The 24,264-nt window shown below is 44.0% G+C and overlaps 1 protein-coding gene across 1 annotated transcript in view; it reads left to right on the forward strand.

The window, feature by feature from the left end:
* DUSP16 (dual specificity phosphatase 16) overlaps positions 1-24,264 on the forward strand; it is a 93,914-nt gene that overhangs the window by 28,845 nt on the left and 40,805 nt on the right. The window contains exons 2-3 of the mRNA XM_075552047.1: positions 13,001-13,590; positions 14,502-14,640. Of these exons, the coding sequence (XP_075408162.1) occupies positions 13,363-13,590; positions 14,502-14,640 (367 nt within the window). The 5' untranslated portion in view covers positions 13,001-13,362. The remainder of the gene's footprint in view (positions 1-13,000; positions 13,591-14,501; positions 14,641-24,264) is intronic.

Here is a 24,264-nt window from a genome sequence, read left to right on the forward strand (position 1 = left end):
AGGTGTTTTTACAGTGGTATCTTCACACTCTTACTGAAATCATCCTTCGTGTTTATAGACTTTAATCATATGATCGGGTTTCTCATTCTGCACGTGAGGGAAAATGGGCTTGCGGATGTCCAGTGACTGCTGCTAATACCTGCTCACTTCTAGGTCTTCCTCTAGAGGTGTTTGGTTCATTTGTTTTCAACAAGACACCATGAAACCTCACTTGGGTCTCATATTCTGGACTTGGTTTTGGCTTCACGGGACAGAGAGACCGAGCCAGGGTAGGGTCCAGGTGAGGAGTACAGAGTTGGAGGGAAGAGGCTGTGGTGGAATTTTCTGGAATCTCAGCGTTTTGTAACTGGCTTTTACAGTTGGTGGTGCCGGGCAAGGGGCCTGTAGCTACCCCAAGGCCTAGTGGGTGCCCCATTTTTGAGGCCCCACAGTTATTTTTAGCCCCCGGGCCTTGGGAGCAGGTGTGGTCCGGTCTGAAGGCCGCGGCTGGAATGTGCCCAAGCCTGGTCCTGCGCGTCTGCTGGGAGCTGAGAATAGTGCCCGAGCCTTACATGTGCCTTGTCAGAGGAGTCTCTGCCTTCTCCGGGGTGGAATCAAAACGGGCAATGCTTTAAGCAGGGTTATTTTGGAAACCCAATAGGAACATTTTAAGAATGTAGGAAATATAAATAATTCTTTAAAACCCCTCAAAACAATAAACCCACTAGCTATAAATCCTTCGTGTACAGAAGAAACCTTTTGTATTAAGACTCTTAACCTAACTGACCTATTTTAGAAGACCAAGCTTAGAGTTGTGGGTGTGTGATTTCAAATTTAATTTTCTTATACTACTCCCACCACTTCCTCAAATATTATAGCTATTTAAAAGAATTCTTTGTAAACCCTCGTGGGAAGCAGTAAATCAGCTTTTATCTTGAGGGTAAAGAATTGATTTTCATAGATTTGGTCATCTTCTCCCCCTGTCTGCCCATTGCATGTGGGGCGTGGCCACCACTCTTACCTGGCTCGTAGTGGCTCTGAGTGTATCTCATACCTGGCAAGTTTTCACACTTTAACATTTTTTGCTATGCAGAAAAAACACAACAAAAAATACTTCTCATTTAATTATCCAAACAAAATGATTACTTTTTTTTAACGATATCTACCCTGTGTGTGTGTGCATGTTTGAGTTCCACTTTATCTGCTGTTTTGTGAGTAGGTTTTATTCTTTCAATGTATCATGACCAAGTTTTTTGTCCAGTGGTATCCTTTGTTCACTGCCACGTTGAAGCACTGCAGGGTGCTGCGTTGCAGGATGGATCCCGATCTATAAATCGCCCTGTGCACACGCAGATCTGCTCCAGCACTTCTCACGCGTACCTTTTTCCCTGAAAGGTAAAGCAGTTTCTTGTAAGCCAATTTTAAATCTTCAGGAAAATAGAACTTAGCATTTTGGAGATATTTTAGTGTTAGTAGATTTTAAAATGGATGAAATCCTAGATTTATGCATAGTGTAAGCTTGAACTCAAGAAGAGGTAGTGGCTGGGTGCTGGGGGTGGGAGAGCCCATGTTGGTGATTTCTATTTGTATTCCATTGTCTGTTCCTAGAGCCTTCTGATACCCTTTGGAAAAAATTAAATTATGACACCTCTCCCATCACATTAGATGGAGTTCCAAATTATTCACACGTTTTCTTTGGTGTATTGCTTTTGTCAGGAAAATGCACCATATATGCACAGGCCTATATGTGTAATCACATACTTTAAAAATAGTGGCTCAAAGAAAAGATAGCTACAGATATATATCAGTCATCTGGATAAGGGAGATCGTTAGCCAGAGGTCATAATGGCATCGAAGGGCTTGCTGAGATACTGAGCTTTATAAAGGGCATGTGAGGTCAAAGGGAACTGCCACAAAACATGGTTGGTAGAAGATCAAGACATCCTAGTTACCTGTGGAACTCTCAAAGTGGGATCTGGGGCCATAATTGGGCCACATAATATGCTAGACAGAGTAGGTTACATTATTGGTTCAGGAAGTTCCCTAAGGCAGCCAAGGCACGACTCATGACAATGTGCCTCACAATATGGTGATCTCCATCAAGGACATACCCAGGTAAGCCCCAAAGAAGATTGCCCCTACCTGAGCCGGTGGGGGTGGGTTGGGGTTGAAGTAATCCAGTTTACAATACACACTCTCTCAGGGCAAAATTATTTATATCCTTGGTCAGTGGCCAGAAAATTCAAGGAGGCTTAATTCATGTAGTGATTCTGCAAATGGATTTTGGGTTTTCACTTTCATCTATAGCCTTCTGTCAACTGATGCTCAGAATTTAAGCTCTAATACAATTCCCTCTTCTGATCATGGATTTTATTATTGACAATCCATGAATCATACAGGCTAGTGTATGCCTACCTTGGGGACTTAGCTGATGCTTCAACTAGATGGCTGTTTGCTTTAAGACTACAGACACTATTTTATTTTTCTGATAGCCAGGCACCATCTACCTTGTTTCTGCGAAAATAAAACCGTGTCGTAATTTTTGCTCCCAAAGATGCGCTAGGTCTTATTTTTAGGGGATGTCTTATTTTTCAATGAAGAATATGGTACACATTTATTGTTGAACAACAACAAAAAGGAAATTTATTACCTGTATACCATATGGTAGTAGTTGTCATCACAAAGCAGCATAACCAGACAAACTAAATCCTACAGTATCTAGAATTTCTTGTTACTACCATTATTTTCATGTACAACAATCTGTGGTGCATTTACTCATTTGTTCAATGGCAGTCATGTCATCATCTTCTGGAACATCATCATAACAATCCAAACTCTTATTTTGGGGGAGCTCTTATTTTCAGGGGATGCCTTAAATTTCAGCAAGAGGCAAAACTGTAAGTAGGTCTTATTTGGGGGGGATGTCTTACTTTTGGGGAAACGGTAATTTCTTCACCACATTTTACTATAGCACTGAAGCAGATCCACATCATAAGAACTAGTTGTCCTTAGAGTCTAAGATTTAAGTGTAAACTCAAAATCCCTTTTATGTATCCAGGGTTTATGTATACCCTTAGTCCATTTTAGAGGCAACATTATCAGCTTCTTGAGAAACAATATAAGTTACCCCTGTGGGGAAATTGCTAATTCTAATAATAGTATCACTAATCTAGCCAATGGTATAGAACTTGAAATACTAATGAAAAAAGGAAAATATACATATATAGAAAAGCTTTTAAAATAATTTTATTAGGGGCTCATACAACTCATCACAATCCACACATACATCAATTGTGTAAAGCACATCTGTACATTCATTGCCCTCATCATTCACAAAACATTTGCTCTCCACTTAAGACCCTGCCATCAGGTCCTCATTTTTCCCCTCCCTCCCTGCTCCCCCCTCCCTTGTGAACCCTTGATAATTTATAAATTATTATTTTGTCATATCTTGCCCTGTCTGACATCTCCCCTTACCCACTCTTCTGTTGTCCGTCCCCAGGGAGGAGGTCACATGCAGGTCCTTGTAATCAGTTACCCCTTTCCAACCCACCCTCCCAGTATTGCCACTCACACCACTGGTCCTGAAGGGATCATCCGTCCTGGATTCCCTGTGTTTCCAGTTCCTATCTGTACCAGGGTACATCCTCTGGTCGAGCCAGATTTGTAAGGTAGAATTGGGATCATGGTAGTGGGGGAGGAGGAAACAGTTAGGAACTAGAGGAAAGTTGTATTTTTCACCATTGCTACATCGCACTGACTGGCTCATCTCTTTCCCGAGATCTTTCTGTAAGGGATGTCCAGTGGTGTACAAATGGGCTTTGGGTCTCCACTCTGCACTCCCCGCCTCATTCACTATGGTAAGAATTTTTGTTCTGATGATGCCTGATACCTGATCCCTTCAACACCTCGTGATCGCACAGGCTGGTGTGCTTCCTCCATGTGGGCTTTGTTGCTTCTGAGCTAGATGGCTGCTTGTTTACCTTCAAGCCTTTAGGACCCCAGACGCTATATCTTTTGATAGCTAGGCACCATCAACTTTTTTGGCCACATTTGCTTATTCACCCATTTGTCTTCAGTGATCATATAGGGGAGGTGAGCACAAAATGATATGATTTTTTGTTCTTTGATGCCTGATAACTGATCCTTTTGGCACCTCGTGATCACACAGGCTGGTGTGCTTCTTCCATGTGGGCTTTGTTGCTTCTGAGCTAGATGGCCGCTCGTTTACTTTCAAGCCTGGAAGACCCCAGACGGTATATCTTTTGATAGCCAGGCACCATCAGCTTTCTTCACCACATTTGCTTATGCACCCGCTTTGTCTTCAATGGTTGTGTTGGGAAGGGGTAAGCATCATAGAATGCCAATTTAACAGAAGAATGTATTCTTGCATGGAGGAAGTACTTGAGTGGAGGCCCAATCTCCTTCTGCTACCTTAATACTAAACCTATAACTATACACATATAGATCTATTTCCCCATCCTCATATATAAATATATTTGCATATGTGTATGTTTTTATGTAGACCTCTATAAATGCCCTTTGCCTCCTAGCTCTTTCCTCTATTTCCTTTGACTTTCCTCCTGTCCCACTATCATGCACAGTCCCCACCAGGATTTCAGCAATTCCTCTTGGTTACATTACCCTTGATCATGCCCTACCAGGCCTCCCACATCTACCTCACCACCAATTTGGATCACTTGTTTTTCCCTTGTCCCTGGGTTTGTTAACACCACTACTATCCACCCCCCCACCCACCTTCCCCTCTCCCATGTCCCCCTGGAACTGTCAGTCCCATTGTATTCTCCTCCAGATTGTTCATCCAGCCTATCTTATTTAGACAGATTTGCAGAGATAATAACATGCACAAAACAAGGCAGAGCAAAACCAAGCAACAATATGCAACACAACAATAACAAACCACTGACAACAAAACAAAACACAAGAAAAAAAAGCTTGTAATTACTTCAAGGATTATTTGTTGGCCTTTAGGAGTGTTCTCCAGTCCAGTCTGCTGGGATACCATGCCCTGGCCCCAAAGTCCACCTTCAGCATTTCCTGGGGACCTTGCGGCTCCATTCCCTTGCTGTTCTGTTGCACCCCATTAATGTTTTGCCTCAGTGTGGCGGTACCAGATCGGGTGCAATTCTCACACTGTGTCTCTAGTGTTGTCCCCTATAGGGCTATAGGTCAGTGAGGGGTGTCATATCTCATAGTAGGGCTGGCCATTTGGTCCTCTGTGTGGACTGGCTGTTCTAATTGGGATCATCGTCCTCTTGGTCTGTTGGGCCAGGATGTGCTCCACTCTCCCTTCCTCCCCCTTCATCTTCTCCTGTATGCTCCGATCAGATATGTCCTTCTACCAGAGCTGCAGATTCAATACCATCCTTTGAAATAAATTCTTCTGGGCGAGATGGGCAGGCATCCACTTAGTAGTTGGGGATGGAGCTGGCCCCCAGACCTCTCCACTGACTCCCTACTTCTCGCCCGCATATTGCATTCACATCTTGGAGCACTGGGTTGAAGTCTAGTCCCTCTTTCTCTGTGGAGATATAAACAATACTATCCCCTTGGGTGGGTTAGTGCCCTGTGCCCCTGCTACCCATTTTGTTTATGTCTTTTTCCCTTTCCCCACCTCATTTTTAGTTGTCTACCATGTGTATCTCTGTATTTGGTCTGATCCCTGCCATATTACCTGGTTCTCACCCCAGGAATATTTGCATACAACAGCTTTTTTCATATGCCCCTCTTGCATTTTTTAAAGCTTACCTCAGCTGACCTTGACTTCTTTCCATCCTTAAGCCAATGCTATCTTGGGGTCTGTCTTCTCTTTGTTGCCCTCTGCGTGAGGTTGTTCTATGTGCAGGTCTCATATTTATGCTTGGTGAATGTTGTTCTTCTGCCCATAATGGGTCGGCAAGGAGCTTTTGTAGGGCTGGATTTCTTCTAACATATTCTTTGAGTTTTTCCTTGTCTGGGAAGACTCTTAGTTCTCCATCTATCTTGATTGATAATTTGGCTGGGCAGAGTATTTTTGGGTTTGCATTGTTTTCCTTCAATTTTTGGAATATGTTACTCCACTCTCTCCTGTTCTTCATAGTTTCTGCTGATAGGTCTGAGCATATTCTTATTTGGGAACCTTTATATGTGATTGCTTGTTTTTCTCTAGCTTCTCTCATGATTTTCTCCTTGTCCTCAAAGTTGGATAGTTTAACTACTATGTGCCTTGGTGACTTTTCCTTAGGTTTCAGTCTAGCTGGTGTTCTTTCAGCCTCCTGAATGGTTGCCTGGTTTTCATTCATTAAGCTGGGGAAGTTTTCCTCCAAGAATTCTCTCACTGTTGTTGCAGATGGCTTCTTTATTGTGTCTTCCTCTGGTAAGCCAATAATTCTAATGTTGTTCCGCTTCATAGCATCAGACATTGCTCTTAAATTTTCTTCAGCTTCTCTGACGATCTTATTAGATTTTGTTCATGTTTGTTAAAGTCTGCTTGACTGTCCTCCAAGTCACTGATGCGGTTCTTTGCTTCCTCCAGTCGATTCTCGAGGTCGGTGATTCGGCTACTCATTTTGTTATCTCCTCCCTAAGCTCCTGTATTTCCCTTTGGTGTATGGGCTTTATCTCCTCTATCATTTCATCTTTTTTTTTTTATGTATTGTTTCCCTCATATCCTGTATGACTCCAAGTAACATACTGAAAATTTCTTTCTGTGGCAGCTCAATGTCTGCTTCTTCTATGTATGTCGTTATGTTCAGGATATCTTCTGTCATTGTCTTTTGTTTCTCCCGTTTTTTTCCGTTGAGGTCATTGGGGCTGATGGCTGTTTGCGTTGCATTGATTTAGAGGAACTAGGTGCCATTTTCCAGGGAGTTGAAGAGCAGTGGCTCTCTCTGGGTGACCTGTAGGAATGCTTCTTCGAACTGCCTACAAATAATTTCACTATGGAGTTCACCTACCACTTTATCCTCTTGTGGCTTCCCTCTCAGGGGAGTACCCCAGAGAGCTGGTGGGTAGCCTGCTTTGGTGTTGTGGAGGTTGGGCAGAGGTTCTTGCAGCAGCTTGGAATGTTGACGAGTGTTGGCCGAGCTACCTTAGGACCCCAGGCACACAGGCAGGAATTCCCCTGTTAGAAGTTAGGCAGAGTATCTCCTGGTGGAGATCAGCAGAGCTTTCTCCAGCCTTGGGCTATCGACACATGGTGGAGCTCACCTACTTGGGTATGGCACAGGTGTAAATGCCCTAGGCTAAGGGGAGTGGTCTGGAGGTCAGCAGTGGAGTGTGAGAGAACAGGAAAGAGAAAAAGAAGAGAAAAAAAATTAAAAGTAAGCCTGCTGAGCCTTTGCAGGGATATAGTGAAGAGATGGAAACAAAGGCAACATTGTAGCTGAGTCCCAATCCGCTCATGGAGCTGCAAGGGTTTAGTCCCTGCCTGAAGAGGAGGCTGCTGCAGCAAGCTGTGGCTGTGTTGAGAAAAAGCCACTGTGCAGCCCTCCAAGACTGTGGGCAGATAGAGAGAAGAAGAGATGGAAATAAAGTAACAATGTAGCTGAACCCCATCCCTGCCCATGGAGCTGCAAGTATCTAGTCCCTGCCCCGAGGCAGGTGGTGGTAAACTGTGGCTGTGTTGAGGCCAAGCTCCCCTACAGGGCTCCAAATGGTCCCGGCTCCTGCAGAGACAGTGGTGGAGCCAAGGTCAAGCCCCAGCTGGCCTCCACTGAGGTAAGCCAAAAGCCCCCAGCCCCTCAAAACCCCATGGGTCTGTGCATACTTATCTTTATCATGCTCCTCCTGTGGTCCAGCCGCATTGAATTTCCCTCTAAGCAACTCTCCTAGACTGAATTCTGCGGAGTCCCTCTGGTATGTGTCACTCTGTCGCCATCTTCCCAGAAGTCCTATAGGAAAGCTTTTAATACATTAAAATACATTGAACACTTTCACACAGATTAAAAATATAAGTGACTGAACACACTAAGAAAGCAATGAAGGGGAAACACAATAAGGCAAGACTCAAGGCAAATATTTCAATCATGCTTTTTCACCCTGGCAAACTGTCTGCAGAATCAAGACATGTCAGAAAAAGCAAATATTTGTTGGTCTTAAGTTGCTAATCATACACTCTTTAAAAACCTTTATTTGTTTAGTCACCCTGGTGTGGTTACTTTCTTCAGTATGATGAATATCATCTAAATGCATTTGGAATATCCTTAAAAGTTAGCTTTCATAATTGTGTGTATCCTTTACATGTATAAATTTCTTGTAAGCCATAGAAGTGCTGTAGAGGATATTGTCTCATTAGCACTCCATGAAGCAATCTGCTGGCCTCCCAAGCTCATTATTCTGAATTACTCTTTGGCCTTTACAACTGGCTGATTAGGAGGAGGAGTAGAGGACAGGGAGCTAAGTTTACACAATTTCGACAGGTTTTATGTAGATGGCCAAAATTGCCTCTATTGAAGACATGGATTGAATCACATTCAAATTAAATATTAAAGATATCAAATTGGAGTGGGGAATAACTAAGCAGTGTATGTGCTGTATAACCATTTGAACAAAGATGATATATATTTGTATTTGATGTGAAACTCTTAAGAAATCAGAAGAAAGTGTTAACTGGTTAGGGAGCAGGGATGGAAGAAAACTTGTCAATGTGCTTATTTCTCACTCAAATGTGTTCATTGGTGTCTCAATACGATGGCAGTGTTGTAGTGGCTTTATTGATCTATAACTGACATACGAAAATACTTTCATTTTCATTGAGTCAATTCCAGTTCGTGGCGTTCCTTTAGGACAGAGTAGAACTGACACTGTGGGTTTCTGAGATTGTAAATCTTTATGGGAATAGAAGGCCTCCCCTTTCTCCAGTGTGGCTCTGGTTTCAAACTGCTGACCCTGTGATTAGTAGCCCCATGTGTAACCCTCTGCGCCACCAAGGCGCCACCCTAGTGAAGGAGCCCTAGTAGCTTGGGAGTTACACATTGGGCTGCTAACCATAAGGTTCTGGACCTACCAGCTGCTCCTGTAGAGGAAGGTGAGGCTGCCTGCTCCCATAACAACTTAGAAATTTGGAAACTCCAAGGTGGTTCTAAGATGATGCTTTGTGCTTCCATAACGATTTGTGGCCCGAGAAACCCTGAGAGCATTTCTTCTTTGTCTTCCAGGGTTTCAGTGAGTCATTTTTGACTCCGTGGCGGTGAGTTTGCTTTTAGTTTGCTATATAAGTCAGAACCAACTCAAACAGTGGCAGTGGTGAGACACTACATATTCATAATGCATACATATTTTTACCTAAAGTTTTAAAAATAATATTGTATTTGGGGTGAAATTTTACACACAATTTTCTTTCCCATTTCTGCACTTATTGTTCAGTGACATTGATTCAATCTTTCACAGTATGTCAACAGTTTGGCTATTTCCATTCCTGTTCTGGTTCATTATTCTTGTTTTCCTGACCCTTCCCCTTTGCCGTCTCATCTTTTATTTTCATAGTGTACCATTAAAAATGAAAGAAATGAATTAAGACATTTAAAACTGACTAAGTAAATATATGAAGTCGTTGGCCTGCCTTCATTTTGCTCAGGGCTTTTACCTGCTTCACATCACTTTATTCCTGACCACAGGAATAAAGGGCAGCTTACATGTTGCATAACGACCACATCCGATGAAGCCACTGGTGGAGGTGCCTGCTCAAAGACCATGTCTGAGCTTGGCTCGAGACGGGAGGAGACTTGGTTGCCCTACGATGCACACACTGCCCTTGTCTCTGTAGGCTATGATGAACCCTTTCAAACTGGCTTCAAGCTCCGGTTTGCTACATGTATTTGGGCCTCTGTACTTCTGTCTGAGGGTTTTTAATATCTTTTGACGTTTTGTAGAAATTTTGGGAAAGGCTAGTCTTGGTTTTGCAAAGGCTAAAATACTCTTATCTTTTAAATGGCACTTGACACAAATATTTTGAACACAAACTCTTACAGACATGTCCTTGATCTTGCTGGGTATTGACATTCTTTAGAACAACACATGAGCAGTGAGTGTGGAGAGAAATATAAACTCCAAAATTGTTTTTTTAATAAAAGTAAAATTGTAGCCCCAGAGAGGGATTTACAGAAATCTCCGGTTACAAATAAGTGAAGTTGAAGGTTGTTGCTGGCCCTTGGCTGGACTCTGTGTCTCCCCTAGGCGATTTGGATGTTGGAAAACCAGACACTGGGCAGAAAGGTGTGCCGGGAGGGCTCCAGCCAGCCTCACTGGGTACGCCCTGAAAAGGGCTGTAACTTTATCCCCATTTCACTCTCACCACTGTGCTCCCTGTACATCCTCATAGAGGCACTTGGACCAGACTTTTTCTTGGTCCGGGGAAGAGTTTTGTGTGTGTGTGTCTGGAATACTGCCCCTCTGCATTTCTGGGTAAGAATGATCATTTTCTTCCTCGTAGAACTGTTTACTGAGGCACTATCTTTGTCTTCAGCGATTTTGGCTTGTGAAATTTGGCTGAAGGACGCAAAGATGAGAACTTTCTAACTCAGCTTTTGCATGTTTGCTGTCTTCTCCCTCCTTTTGTCCCTTGATCTGCTAACCCAGATAACTGCTTTGTCCCATCCTGATTTTATCACCCAGAGGAGCCAATCAGACTCAGCGTCTCAGTGCTCTCATTGGAACCGGCTCATTTGGGCTCTCCAGTTTCCACTTTCTGTGTCACCCGGGCACCCTCGCGGACAAGCCACGTCATTCTTTCCCAGGCCACTTCCATTATGGGGTCAGGTACTTAGGGAAAAGAGGGCCACCCAGTAGTGGGAGCCCTGCACTGGGAGTCAAACAATCTGAGGACAGGAGCTGATGCTGCTGTCCGTGATACACTGAGCAGTCAGGACCTGGTTCCATGTTATTTCCTTGGCGGGGACTTCGTAGAGATTATTAGTTTCCTTGACGGACTACAAGTCTCTGCTCCAATTTCTTCAGTTGAAAACAGATGATTTTTGTACCGCATTGCGGTAAAACAATCCAAACCTTTAATACCACAAGACTCTTTCTGACAAGAAATGGATAAGTCATATATGACACGGAGCTGTTTTCTCAGTTGTAAGTTTAGAGGGTGGATGAGAAGGTTTCTCGGGGCTGTCTGTCTAACTTGGTTGAAGTTGGGCTGTAAACCAGACGCCTTCGAGCTGATTCCTATGCCCGGTGACACCACGTGCGGCAGCATAGACCATCGTAGGGTTTGCAGTGGCTGACTTTTGGAAGTAGAGAGCCAGGTCTTTCTGCTAAGGCACCGCTTGTTGACTCGCGCCTTTAGCCTTTCAACTAGAAGCTGGAAGGAGTATAGGAGAATGGGATTGTGTTTTGCCCTGCAGATTTCAGATGCAAACCAACTCTGTTCACCATTGGCACCTTTAGAAAAAATGTCCACCTTTCTCTAAGTGATATGTAGTCACTTTTTCACTTAACTCACTTTGAGATGACTCGGGGAATTTTGTCCTCAGGTCAAACTTTATGAGGGGACAAGTCCAGTGATCCACATTTTATCCATGAAGAAACAGTGGTCCAGGTTATATGATTTGTGGGAAGTTCTATTTAAATCTCAATCCCTCTTCTCCACGAGCCACTTTCTTGTGTTCAGTAAGCATAAAATGAAGACTCAGGGACCCAATGATTTTAAAGAGTCTTACCATTATGATCTGAAATCAGTTCATCACATTTTAAGAATCTCAAGCCATTTTGGGATTGTGGAAAGCCAGTGTTGCACATGGAAAGCCCTATAGCAGTGAGAACTGTACCCCGACCTCTGCCTTCATATCACGCACCCTCTAGAAGTTGGATGTGGATGGCAGCATGGAGTTTTGCATAGGAGAGGATTTCATATGGACGTAGATGGGTCAGAAGCCTAGGACTCTAAGAATTGCCCTTCATTGTGAGATCCACACTTCGAGCATGAAGCTCCAACTAGGGCAAATTAATTAGCGAGTAATCGTCCCAAGAGTTTGACAAGAACAGGGACGCACTGCCCCAGTATTGAGTTTCTGTCCATCTGGGCCCCTGGTGGTACAAATGGTGTTAATGTGCTTGTCTCCTAACCCAAAGGTTGGAGATTGCTGCCGACTCCAGTGCACCTCGTAAGAAAGGCCTGGCAGTTTACATCTGAAAGAGTAGCCACCAAAAACTCTATGATGTGGTTTTACTTTGATGTATGTGGGGTCATTAAGGATTTTTGTGGAGTGGATGGCAACTTTCCCTTCCCTCCCCTTTTTAAATGTCCAGGCTGTTAACCAGAGATTTTCTAAGGCTGGGGATGATTCTCTTAAGATTGAGGCCAGGAAAGTTGAAGGGTAGGCATGGAGCACAGCTGTGAGATGGTTTGGGTGTAGCTGGGCCCAGCAGATGTCCTGAGCAGTAGGTTTAGAGTTGCTGTCAGTCCTTTCTGCTCCTCTTCTTCCTTAAGAAGCCAACATACATAGAACTCTTGTTTACCTGCCCCTCTCTCTTCCTTGAGGGCAGTTTAAAGGGGCTGTCCTTTGGGGCACAGTCTGTGTGCATGAGCATGCGCACTGGCCACAGCAAGGCTCAAGCAAGCCATCAGGAAAGATTTCTGCCTTTCTGATATAAACTGCTTACCTGGTCCTCAGCCTGTTCTTAATACTGTTCACAAGCAATAAGCTAGAGGAGGAGATTTGGAATCATAATGCTTCAAGCAGTTTTTTGATAGCCCTTTTAAATTTTCATTCTGCAGATTACTTATTGACAGTGCAGGTGATTATAATTCATTCACATGCCTTGTTTCTCTGTCTTGCGAGTTTTTATGTATGTTTTTTTTAATTTTAGTTTTTATGTTTTGAGGTGAAAGTGAATTATCGCAAGCACATTTTCGCCGCAGTTATACCCACCCGTCCATTTTATTTGTTCACTCAAGTGAAAGAGGGCATCGAGTATGGAATTAGATTAATGGAGTAAATATTGTGAATTATACACGCTCTCTTTTTCTGACCCCCGGTTTTGTTTTCTGTCTGTCTCCCGCTCTCTCGATGTGTAGGCTTTCAGTCCGTGCAAAGCTGTCGGAGCGAGGGAGCAAAGGTAAAGAATGATGTAATGCGTGGCTGCCCCAAAGCATCTTTTGTTGCGGAATGGTTATTCCAGCCTTCTCTTTATGACTCAAATGTGAGGGGCTGCTTTGTGGAAAGGGTCCTTTGCAAGAGCACATCAACAGGAAAGAGAAAGAGACATTCACTAGGAGAGCTTTTGCTGAAATGGGTTTAACTCTCCTTTTGCCAGTCACCACCAGCCTGACCTCAGACATTTTTAGTACAATGGGGTGGCTGAGCCTCTGAGCACACCACCATTACATCATCGTGGCAAATTACAGAAGGAGGTGGGAAAAGAGGACTTACTGTTGTCATGGCCCATGAGATGATTGGAACTCAAATCGTTACTGAGAGGTTGGTGGCTCTGCTGGAAAGTGGAACGGAAAAAGTGCTGCTAATTGATAGCCGCCCTTTTGTGGAGTACAATACATCCCACATTTTGGAAGCCATTAATATCAACTGCTCCAAGCTCATGAAGCGAAGGTTGCAACAAGACAAAGTGTTAATTACAGAGCTCATCCAGCATTCAGCAAAACAGAAGGTAAATGCTTACTTGCTTTTTCTTTCTCTCCTCTAGGTTAGTGGGCACGCTGAACAAGAGGGGATCATTTTAGATAGAACCGCAGTTTTTGATGGGAGAAAGTCATTTGAGGAAATTTGAGTTGCTTTTGAAATTTTGGGACCTTATGCTCCCCTGAAAGAATTTTCTCACTCTTTTTGCACACTGTCGAATATTTTTAATATGATACAGAATATTAAAAACATCCACCTTTGTTTGGATAAGTACTATGTTTTCCTATTAACGGCTTTATAAAATTGTTTTCAGTTAGACATGGTTTTGTGTTATTTTTAAATTTACTGAAAAGAGCAGAATTCTTTTCAAGGACAGTAGAAAGCAAGTCAGAACTAATTGTGTCTGAGGTGCCTTTTCTGTGCGGGCAGGTTAAGTACCCCAGGTCCTGACTTCAGGACATGCTCCTCGAGGAAAGTTGTTGCTGGGAAACCACCAGGTCACCTTAGTGAACGTTCTTTGCTCCTCCTTTGACTGACACTGAACTCATGTTTTAACTTTCGTTGTCCTACAGAAAACAGCTTTTGAAATGTTTTCGTTCAGAGTTCACTATGCTTATATTGCATATTATTTTGTTTCATGAGCGTTACTAAACATTTTATATCATAAGAATTTAAGACCAGAGAATTTTGAGCCAGAAATCTGCACAGAAATTGCATTAACTTTTGTCTTCTAAAAGCTGATTTTTACAAATATCTAAACAATTTGCATGCCAGATTGACCTCACCAGTTAAGTTCCTCTCGGTTCTTACTTGATAACACGTTAGCAGTTACCCTGCTCTCCGGCTGGCCCGGCTAGCAGAGGGCGCAGCCTCAAGCAGTAGTCTGGAGTGGCTCCCTTACCTGGCTTTCTCCCTAACAGCCTCGTGCTTACCTTTCAGATCGACATCGATTGTAGCCAGAAGGTTGTCGTTTATGACCAAAGCTCGCAAGATGTTGCCTCCCTGTCTTCAGACTGCTTTCTCACTGTCCTCCTGGGTAAACTGGAGAAGAGCTTCGCCTCTGTACACCTGCTTGCAGGTAAGCCTTGTGGGCGAGTGCACAGTCCAGGTCTTGAACGGCGCTGTGTGGTGGGGCGTGGGGAGTACTTCCCAGTGAGCGCCAAGTGTGAGAGGTGACTTCAAATCCTTTGAAGAGCAGTGGTGGGGTGATGTGTCAGAGCTGTGTTGCTGGCCAGCCGGCTGGCCGTTACACGCCCCGGCCAGCCTGGGTTAATAAAGACGAGGGTGCCTGCTTGTGAAGAGAATCATGGCCTCGCATGTTCTCAGGAGCAGTTCTGCTTTGTCCTAGGGGTCAGAGTTACCGTGAGGGACAATTGACTGGACAGCAGTGGGTTTGAAATCTGCATTTATTGGGTAAACTGATTCGTTCTATAGCCTTTGTTCCGTTCCCTAAGAATGAAGGTAGCCCCGGCTCTCTTTCGCATCCTCTCTAGCCTCACGATGGTTTCCTGTCAGCTCTCCATCAGTTTTCCGTAAGAGAAGCCTGCTGGTCTTGGCCTGTCGTTTTCGGAGTGCCATCGCTGAGCATTAGACCATTAGGCGTGGATCATCGTGAGCTAGGAAGGCATATTTCTTTACTGTGAGTACAACTGCTTTGTGGTGTAGAGAGCCAACGGGAAAGAGAAAGACCCTCGGTGAGATGGATTGGCAGAGGGGCTGCAGCAGTGTGCTAAGCATAACCTTAGTGCCATGGTGCAGGCCCGGAGGGGTCTTGTTCCAGTGTACGTGTGTTTGCCATGAGTTGGCGCTCACTGGACGGCAAACAACCACACAGCATAGCTGGACTCGGTGTAACTATGGTTGTGAGAGTTCCACCGACCCATTTGGATGAGTTTGGGATTTACTCCATGCTTCTTGTGAACCACTTGTGCATGACTGTACCTTGGGAATCTATTAGGATCAGAGTTCTCCTTAAACCAAGTACGCCTAGCTGTGCTTCATAGCACAGTGGTCTCTCCCTCTTACTTTGGGAGCCCGGTGCTGTGGTGGGACCAGTGGGGCTGCTAACTGAGTGGCCAGCAGTTCAGAATCACCAACCATTCCTCCCTCTGGAGAAACGCAAGCTTTCTATTCCAGTAAAGGCTGGCAGTCTCGGAAAGCCAGAGGGGCATTTCTACTCTGTCCTATAGGGTCGCTCTGAGTTGGAATTGACTGATGGCAATGAGTTGGGTTTTTTGTTTGTTTTTTGTGGGGTGGTGGTGGTCATATTTGATCTTTTTCCCTATGGGGGCTCTGACTTGATATCTGATTTAGACATCTTGGAGGACAGAGCTCATTTCGAGTTTCTAGCAGAGATGTTTTGGACTTAAGGAGCGCTGGTAGTACAATGGTGAAGTGCTTGGCTGCTAACTGAGTTTGAGTGGTTTGAGTCTGCTCTGTCAGGACAGCCTCGGAACCCTGTGGGGCGGTTTGTGTCACATAGGACCACGCTGGGTTGGAGTCAACTCAGAGACAAATGGCAACAACATACCCTACCAGCCTTGCATGAGAGCACTCCTTTGCCACCAGGAGCATCCTTATCCATCCTGGGTAGCTGTGGTCAGAGAGTACTCACCGGACAGTCAGGGTGAAAAGGGATCCAATGTAGTCTGATTAGCGAATCCCCCCCCCCAGGGATACTTGAACCCCAGCGTCAGAAGAGCCTGACACCCCACACTGCAGAGGCAACCTCCCCTGGGCCGCAGTGAAAGTGAACGAGGCAGTGCCGTCCACCACGTTACATGTACGGATGGCGCCACAGCCTCACTCTGAGAATCCCTCATTTCTCTCTGCATCGGGGCCAGTTTCAGGGTCTACAGTGACTTGTTTGGGAGGTTCTGAGAGTCAGAGCCCTTTCTGAGCTCTCCGTTCTGTCTGGCTGTCAGCCATCCCTCCCCCACTGTCAGAAAGTCTCTGTGCAATGGAAAATGCGGTTGGTCAGTGACCCTGTTACTCAGAGGAGACAGAGAATTAAAGACGAAGTGCTGGGGAGGTGTGTTCCTGGTAGTCTGCCTCTTTGCCAAGCCCAGGCGTCAGGAAGACGCACCAGGGCTGTGGGTTAGAAGGACATTTTGACAAATGCGTCTTAGATAGTTTGCCTGCGGGGGAATAACTGACCATGGGCAAACACCTTGGCTTCTCACAGGTGCTGCAGGAAATTCCCAGACTCTTGGAGACTGTTTTCACTATGGTTGCCCCCACTGCGTTCAACTGGTAAAGGTGTGCCAGCCTCGCCGGGATGCCGAGGTGTGATACTAGAAAGGCAGTCGGTCCAGAGCGGTGGTTCTCACCCTTCCTCATGCTGTGGCCCTTTCATACAGTTCCTCATGTGGTGGTGATGCCCCAACCCCAAAGTTATTCTCGTGGCTACTTCATCACTGTAATTTTGCTACTGTTATGAATCGGGCGACCCCTGTGCTGGGTCTTTTGACCGCCCAAACGAATCACGACCCACAGGTTGAGAACCTCTGGTCTAGTGCCTTCAGCCTCTGACATTTATGCAGGAAGAAAGCATCAGAGACCTGAGATGGTTTTTAGGGGCATTAAATATGGAACTGAAGAACTCTGGTCCAAATTCCATCATATTCTCCCTGAGGAGTGTGAGGTTGGAGGGAGATAAAAGGATCTCTTAGCCCAGAAACTAATAGCATTCTCTTAATAAGCTCTTTCCTTTCCACAGGAGACCCAAATTTATGTGGAAAGCCTAGTTAGAGGACCAAAGAATGAAGGATTACTCCAAGGGGATGAGAGTTGAGGAAGCTTAAACTGGAATGCAGTGGGCTTCTTTAATATGGAACAGGTCCTGCTTTGGTCTGAGGCTTAGCCCAGTGAACTTCAGCCTTCACCAAATACAAGGGTTGTTCGGATTCTTTTTCTTTACTCTGACATCTACTGATCAGTGAGTGAGACTTCAGTCGCAACCTCTGAATCCTGAAACCTATGACCAGTTTCTGCAGGGGACTCTGTCTGGGCTGCCCCCACCTGTGGACTGACTGCCCTGGGACCTTGATCTGCGCATGGCCATCTTGTGCCTCCTCTAAGCTCAACCAGTGTTCTAGAGAAAATGATGACGTTGACAGTCATCTGCTAGGCTGTCACAAATCTGGGCTTACTATCTTAAAGTCTTAGTTCAACCTTCTGTTATGACTTGTCTTTTTCATTAGTGGGCCTTAACTTCCATATGGGATTCTCTTCTGCAAGGCTGAGGAGTGTCTCATGTTCGTCTTTGTGTTCTCCATGAGACCTAGCGCATCTTAAGTTTTCAGTAAGTATTTGATCCATAGCTTAGTTTAGCTATAGGCCTTGTGTCACTTGAATGCATATGATTTATCTTATTAGGTTAGAATATAATTGAATTTATTAAACAGTGATGAGATAGAACCAGAAAGCCTTCAGAAAATTAGTTCATTTGGTCAGGTAAAGCAGACACAGCTACTGTTGGGAAACTAGGTACCTAGTACCAAAATGTTTGTATCCATTTAGATATATTTAAACAGGATATGAAAATATAAGGAAAGCCCTGCTTCAGTTAAACAGCAGTTCCTTTGTGTGGTCCTTAGTGAATTTTGATAAAGAAAAGCTGACAGCTCTGGAGACCCTGCTATAATCATCTCACTCACTGCCATTGAGTCTTTGATGACTCATCAGGAGCCCTGGTGACGGAAACGTTATGCATTTGACTGTGATCTGCAAAGTCCCCAGTTCGAGACCAACCAACTCCTGTAAACAGTTACAGCCTAGGAACTCACAGGGGTAGTTCTGCCTTGTCCGATAGAATCACTGTGAGGCTGTACTCATCTAGGACAGAGTAGGGCTGTCCTGTTGTGTTTCTCAGACTATAAATCTGTACAAGAGCACGCACCCTGATCGTTCTCCTGCAGAGCAACTGGTGAGTTTGAACTGCTGACCTTGTGGTTCGTGGCCAGTTGTATGACCCACTATGCTACCATTAATAGGAAGATACAGTCCTTTAATCCATGTTAATTAAGAACAATTGGGACAGTTTTTGTAATTGTTAAATAAAAAGTTAAATTGTTCTATTCAGCAACCAAACCAAAGCATGGCATTGTTTCCTCTAACCAAGTGGACTAAATGGTTTAACTTATTAAAACAGGGTCATCTTAGTAAAAAGAATGAATTTGGATCTCTTTGGAAAATTCTCCATTATCATTGATGGGCAGATAATAAGATTTTTCTTTCTTTTTAAAATTTTGAAGTCTGTTATTGAGTAACATTTAAAGGCCTCCTCCTGTATCTTGCCCAACACACAAACAAAAGGACAAAGAAACGTACTGCCATAGTCTGTTCTGACTCATGGCATCACTAGTGAACAGGGTGGACCCACCCCTGTGAGTTTCCCAGACGGTAACTCTTTTTTTTTTCTTTGATTGGAAGTTAGTACATATATCATTCCATAGTTCAATCACATCAAACAGTATTGTACAATTGCTACCACAATTGGTTTCAAAACTTTTTTTTTCTTCCTGGACTCCTTGACATCTGCTCCTTTACCCGCTCCCCACAACCACCACCACTGTACTCCACCCCACCCCACCCCACCGAAACCCTTCTGCTTGCTGCCCCTCTAGGCTCGTCAGTCCTGGATTTTATAATGCTGAAAACCAGAACAACACATAACACAAATTCAAGAGGGTGACCCCCAATGACAACACATATGAGATAAATACCGATGTGAACAAACACAAACTACAAAAATGCAGAAAATGTTGGAAAACCAGATCAGGCCTAAGGTGCCTCTGAGGGGAGATGACTGACAAGGTGTGAACTGGTCAAGTCAGGCTCCTCCTTCTCATCATCTACCGCCTCAGGAAGTCTTCACAGGGGTGGAGAACCCATCACAATCACCTGTCCACGCAAGTCCTGGGAACTCATGTTAAAAGAGTGACAATGCTTAAAGCTAATAATAATTATGTTGAGTAGGACGCCACCGTCTGCATCCTTAAAAAAACAGACGCAACAGTTGAAGATAAAAAACAAGTGAAAGGAGATTTTTAAAATAATTTAATACAAACCCACACATCCATGGTCAATTGATCGTTTGCAAGGCTGCCAAATGTATTTAATGTATAAAGAAGAGTGTCTTCAATAAATGATGCTGGCACAATTGGATCTCCTCCTACATCTCACATAATATATCAAAGTTCATTCAAAATGAATTGAAGAATGAAATGTTTCCAACAGTCTTTTTGCGGGGTCCTTGGGGGTTCTCTCGATATAAAATGATATCATCGGAGAATAGAGTTTCACTTCTTCTTTGCCTGTGTGTATTCCCTTGATTTCTCTCTGTTGTCCAATGATTCCTGCTAAAACTTCTAACACAATACTGAGTAATAGTAGTGACAGGGGGCATCCTTATCTAGTTCCTACTCTCACGGGAAATAGTTTCCGTTTTTCCCCATTGTGCATAGGGTTTGGTATTTAACCTTAAAAGCAGACCCTCGGGGATTTAGTCTGAGTCCCATGGTGAGTGGCGTTAGTCCCTTTGTTTGGAGGTCAGTGGTTCCGTAGAAAGGGTTTACTCCAGCACTCTGTGCTTACTCGGCTCTCGGCTTTCCTTAAATGTGTCTATGTAGACATATTCACGAGTTTGTCATTATTATGTCATATTATTTGGTTTATGCTTTGACTTTGAAAAATATTTAACAGCTCCTATTTTGTCTGTTTCTTTAGCTTTGTTTTTTTCTGTTCTCAATAACCACTTACAGTCTTTTTAATTCCATAAATATTTACCATAAAAAAGAATAACAATGATGGCAACATAAAACTTACATGATAGAAATGACTTTGTAATTTAAGATGGGCTTTTGTAAGAGAAATGTCATTTCCATTTGGCTGGGGAGGAATCTGAATTACTAATAATTTGAATAGAATTTAATTCTATTAAGAAGTTTTAAGTAAAGCTTGGGTCATTTTAACTAGATAGAATTAAAGTTATAGAAAATATTAACAAAGAGAATGAACTATATTTTAGAAGCTTTTCATTGTGAATTAGGTGAAGGTTTACAGAGTTTTTACATTCAGCAATTCATATACATTCAGCTTCAACTCACCCATTGCAATCCCTTCAATGAACATCACTTAGACCCTTCCTCCCTGTGTTGCCTGTTTCCATACCTCCTCCTTCCCGAATATTGAACTTTGTCCTTGGGTACATGCTGCCCTCTGGCCCTTAAGTGGTTGATTATTCTCACAAAAGGATGAGTTCAGTTCCACCCCTGAAGGGAAACAGCCATCATCTTGGGAATCCTACCAGTAATAAGTGGTTTTCGAACGTCCGATAGGAGGTCACAAATGTAGACTGGGAATAAGCAATAGATACTTTAATACAGAAATTATAGGAGATTTGAGCAAGAGAATCATAGCTGTCACGCTCTAACCAAGGCTGGCCCCTGCCGTTTCCCTTACAGAAGTCAAATGTCAAGATGGAGTGGTAAGGGAGAGAAGAGGATTGTGAGGACCCAGAATGACAAACCCTTTTTAGGGTTTGGTAATAGTGTTAGCTAACCTACTCCTCTCCCACGGAGTCAATTTCAACTCATAGGACCTTGTATAGGGTTTCCAAGGCTATGAATCTTTATGGGAGCGGGAAACCTCATCTTTCATCCTTGGAGCGGCTAGTGGTGAGTTTTGTTGGCCGGCTTTGCAGTTAGCAGCCCGAAGCCCAGCCCACGACACATGCTCCTTAATGCGACTGCTCAACTGTGAGCATTGGCAGAAGCCAAGGGTCAGACAAGAGAGCTGTTATTTTGGTGTCCACACAATGGGATACTACCCATCCTTAAAGAAAAGCGATGAAGCTGCGAAGCCCCTCGTGACATGGAAGGACTTGGAAAGCCTTACGCTGAGCGGAGTCAGTCCATCCCACAAGGACAAGTTGTGTATGAGCCCACTGTTATTGGGGTGGGAGTGGGGAATCAAGAAAAGGTTTTCATCTCCAAAGAAACAGACTTACATGGCTGGTTCCCAGGGCAGTAGGGGAGGGTAAGAATGGGGACTAGGCTAGAGGCAGATTTCAAGAGAAGGGGGAGATAATACTGAAATGGGGGGAGAACAATAAGCAGGGGTGTGGCGGGCTGTGTGGATAGGGCAAGCCATAGGTAGGTTTGCTAAGCTTTTAAGTTGCTGACTGTAAAAATGGTGATCCGATATGTAAACTTATACCTAATTCACAGCACACACACACAGTGTGTATTAGGTTCTTTTAAATCAATTGCAACCCACAGCAACGGCACGTGACAGAACAGGACTGTTCCATAAGGCTTTCTTGGTCACAATCTTTATGGAAGCAGATCGCCTGCCCTTGCTCCTGTGGAGGAGCTGTTAGTTAGATTTGAACTGCTCACCTTTCAGTCAGCAGCCCAGTGCTTCACCATTCCCTAGAAAAGAGCAGTAAGGAACATTCACTAGAATTGAGTGCTGAAGAATGCCTCTTAGCTTAGGACCATATCTGTAGACGGTTTCAGGGGCATCTGGTTGACTTCTATCCCTGCACCCATTCCTTGGGTGGCCTCACATCTGCTGTGAGGGAGTCATCAGGCTAAGTTGGAAAGTCATGGAGTCAAAATACAGCCCAGGTTTTGTCTCTTATTCGCTGCCTGAGTAGTTCTGAATAAGTCCTTTAACCTGGATTATCTTGGGAGTTTTTCAGCTTTTAAAAGGTGATAATTGCTTCTTAATTATGAGATGCACATTGAGTAATGCATGTGGAATCTTTCTACCAGTAGCCGTTTAAAAACTATTATCATTATGAGGGTCCCTGGTGGGCTCAGTGCCTACAGCACTGAAGATTATACAGCTTTTTAGGAACAGACATCCTAATCTTTCTCCCGAGGAACAGCTCGGGGGTTTGAACCTTGGACCTTGTTGGTACCAGCCTGATGCTTATTCCGTGGCACCGCCAGGACTCCTTTTGTAAGGATTACGTCCTGGGAAGCCGTACAGTGCAGTTCTACTCTGCCCTGGGGGTCGCCGCAAGTCGGGACCAACTCCCTGGCAGAGGGTTGATTTGGGTTATTATCATGATTTAGAAAATAAAACAGCCAGTTAACGTTGACTTATTGGTCAATATTTTGGTCTTCTTCACTCTCAGGAGACTAGTTCTCTTTAGAACAAACACACAAAAACTTGTTCCTTGATCTTCACTTACTCATCCATGTATCACTTCTTTCCACTTGTCTATTGTATTTATAAGGCTGTCAGATTGGAAGTAAATGGTAGGGTGGAAAATCACTGAACTTTGACTTTTATTTTGTGCTTCTGTAGAGAAAAGAGAACAAATGGGTTAACTTAGTAGAAATAACAATCGACCAAGAAAAAGATCAACCATGAAAAATCACTTTTATTCTTTCTTTACTCCCGTTTTCATGTTCTGCATGATAGCAAAAGTTTATTAATCCCAGGTGTGTTAGGTAGGGTTCTCTAGAGAAACAAAACCAGGATACATATGATTTTATATCTATCTATCTATCTATCTGTCTGTCTGTCTGTCTGTCTATCTATCTATCTATCTGAAGATAGGTTTATATGGTAAGGAGGACTATAGTATCTAATTAGTCCACACAGCAGTACAGAAGTTTCAATTCAACTCACTTCCCTGGAACAGTTAATATACTGCAAGTCCTTCAACTCACGTGGGTTGCCGGGTTCAAGGTCAACGAAGCAGACAGCAGTCCTTCCTCGGGCAAGGCAAGCAGCACGGTGGTTCACCAACAGTCAGTAGCTTGAGAGTTTAGGGAAGCAGGCCCAGATGGGATATCAAACATAAGCAATCAAGGCGACAGAATCCACCAGCCTCAAGCTTAAGAGATGTATGTACCAACAGTGCGACAAAGCAGGTCCCAAAGGAGCCTCAAGCTCTAGCGACAAGACCCACAGGTTGACATGGTGCACAGGTAGTGTAGCTCACAGGTTGAGCCGGAGAACTAATTAAAGCAGCAGCACGCTCCAGCATGCTCTAATCACCAGAGAGCAAGAAAGAGAGGGTCAGGCCTTGCGGAGCCACTTATCTCTTTGCCCTGCAACTGAACTGCAACCTGATTCATCCCACATGTTCCTATTGGCCAGGTTGGCACAATAAACCTACCTATTTTACCACGTCACACATTTCTGCACTATCATGAGATGCACGGGATAGCCCTACAGCAAAGAACTATAAATGCATCATCGATTTCTCTTCTTTCGTTTACAAATGAAGAAATTAGCAGGTGGCTGACTCTTCCAAGTTTTCCTTGCTGTACCTGGAACACCTAGCCGAAGGCCCACATCACAGGCAATCCCTGAATCTTCTGAAATTTCATCAGGTAGCTGGATTGGAGTCAAGAGTGCCCATTTTAGATCTACAAGGCTCTTTTTTTGTGGTAGCTTTTTATTAGCCTCTTTATGGATTTCAAGAATCATAGTCTTAGTTCATAATTTACAGAATGAAGGAGCCTAGAAAAATTGAGACCCATTGCCAGCCGGTTGATTCCAACTCAAAGCAACCCCATTGGGCAGAGTAGAACTGCTCCCAATGATTTCTGAGGCGGCACATTTTTATGAGAGTAGACAGCCTCATCTTTCACCTGAGGCGTAACTGGTGGGTTCTAACTGCTGACCTTTCGGTTAGCAATCCAAACCTAATCCATTGTGTCACCAGGCTCCTTGA

This window comes from Tenrec ecaudatus, chromosome 6 (assembly GCF_050624435.1).
Source record: "Tenrec ecaudatus isolate mTenEca1 chromosome 6, mTenEca1.hap1, whole genome shotgun sequence".
In the NCBI taxonomy this organism is placed as follows: Eukaryota; Metazoa; Chordata; class Mammalia; order Afrosoricida; family Tenrecidae; genus Tenrec; species Tenrec ecaudatus.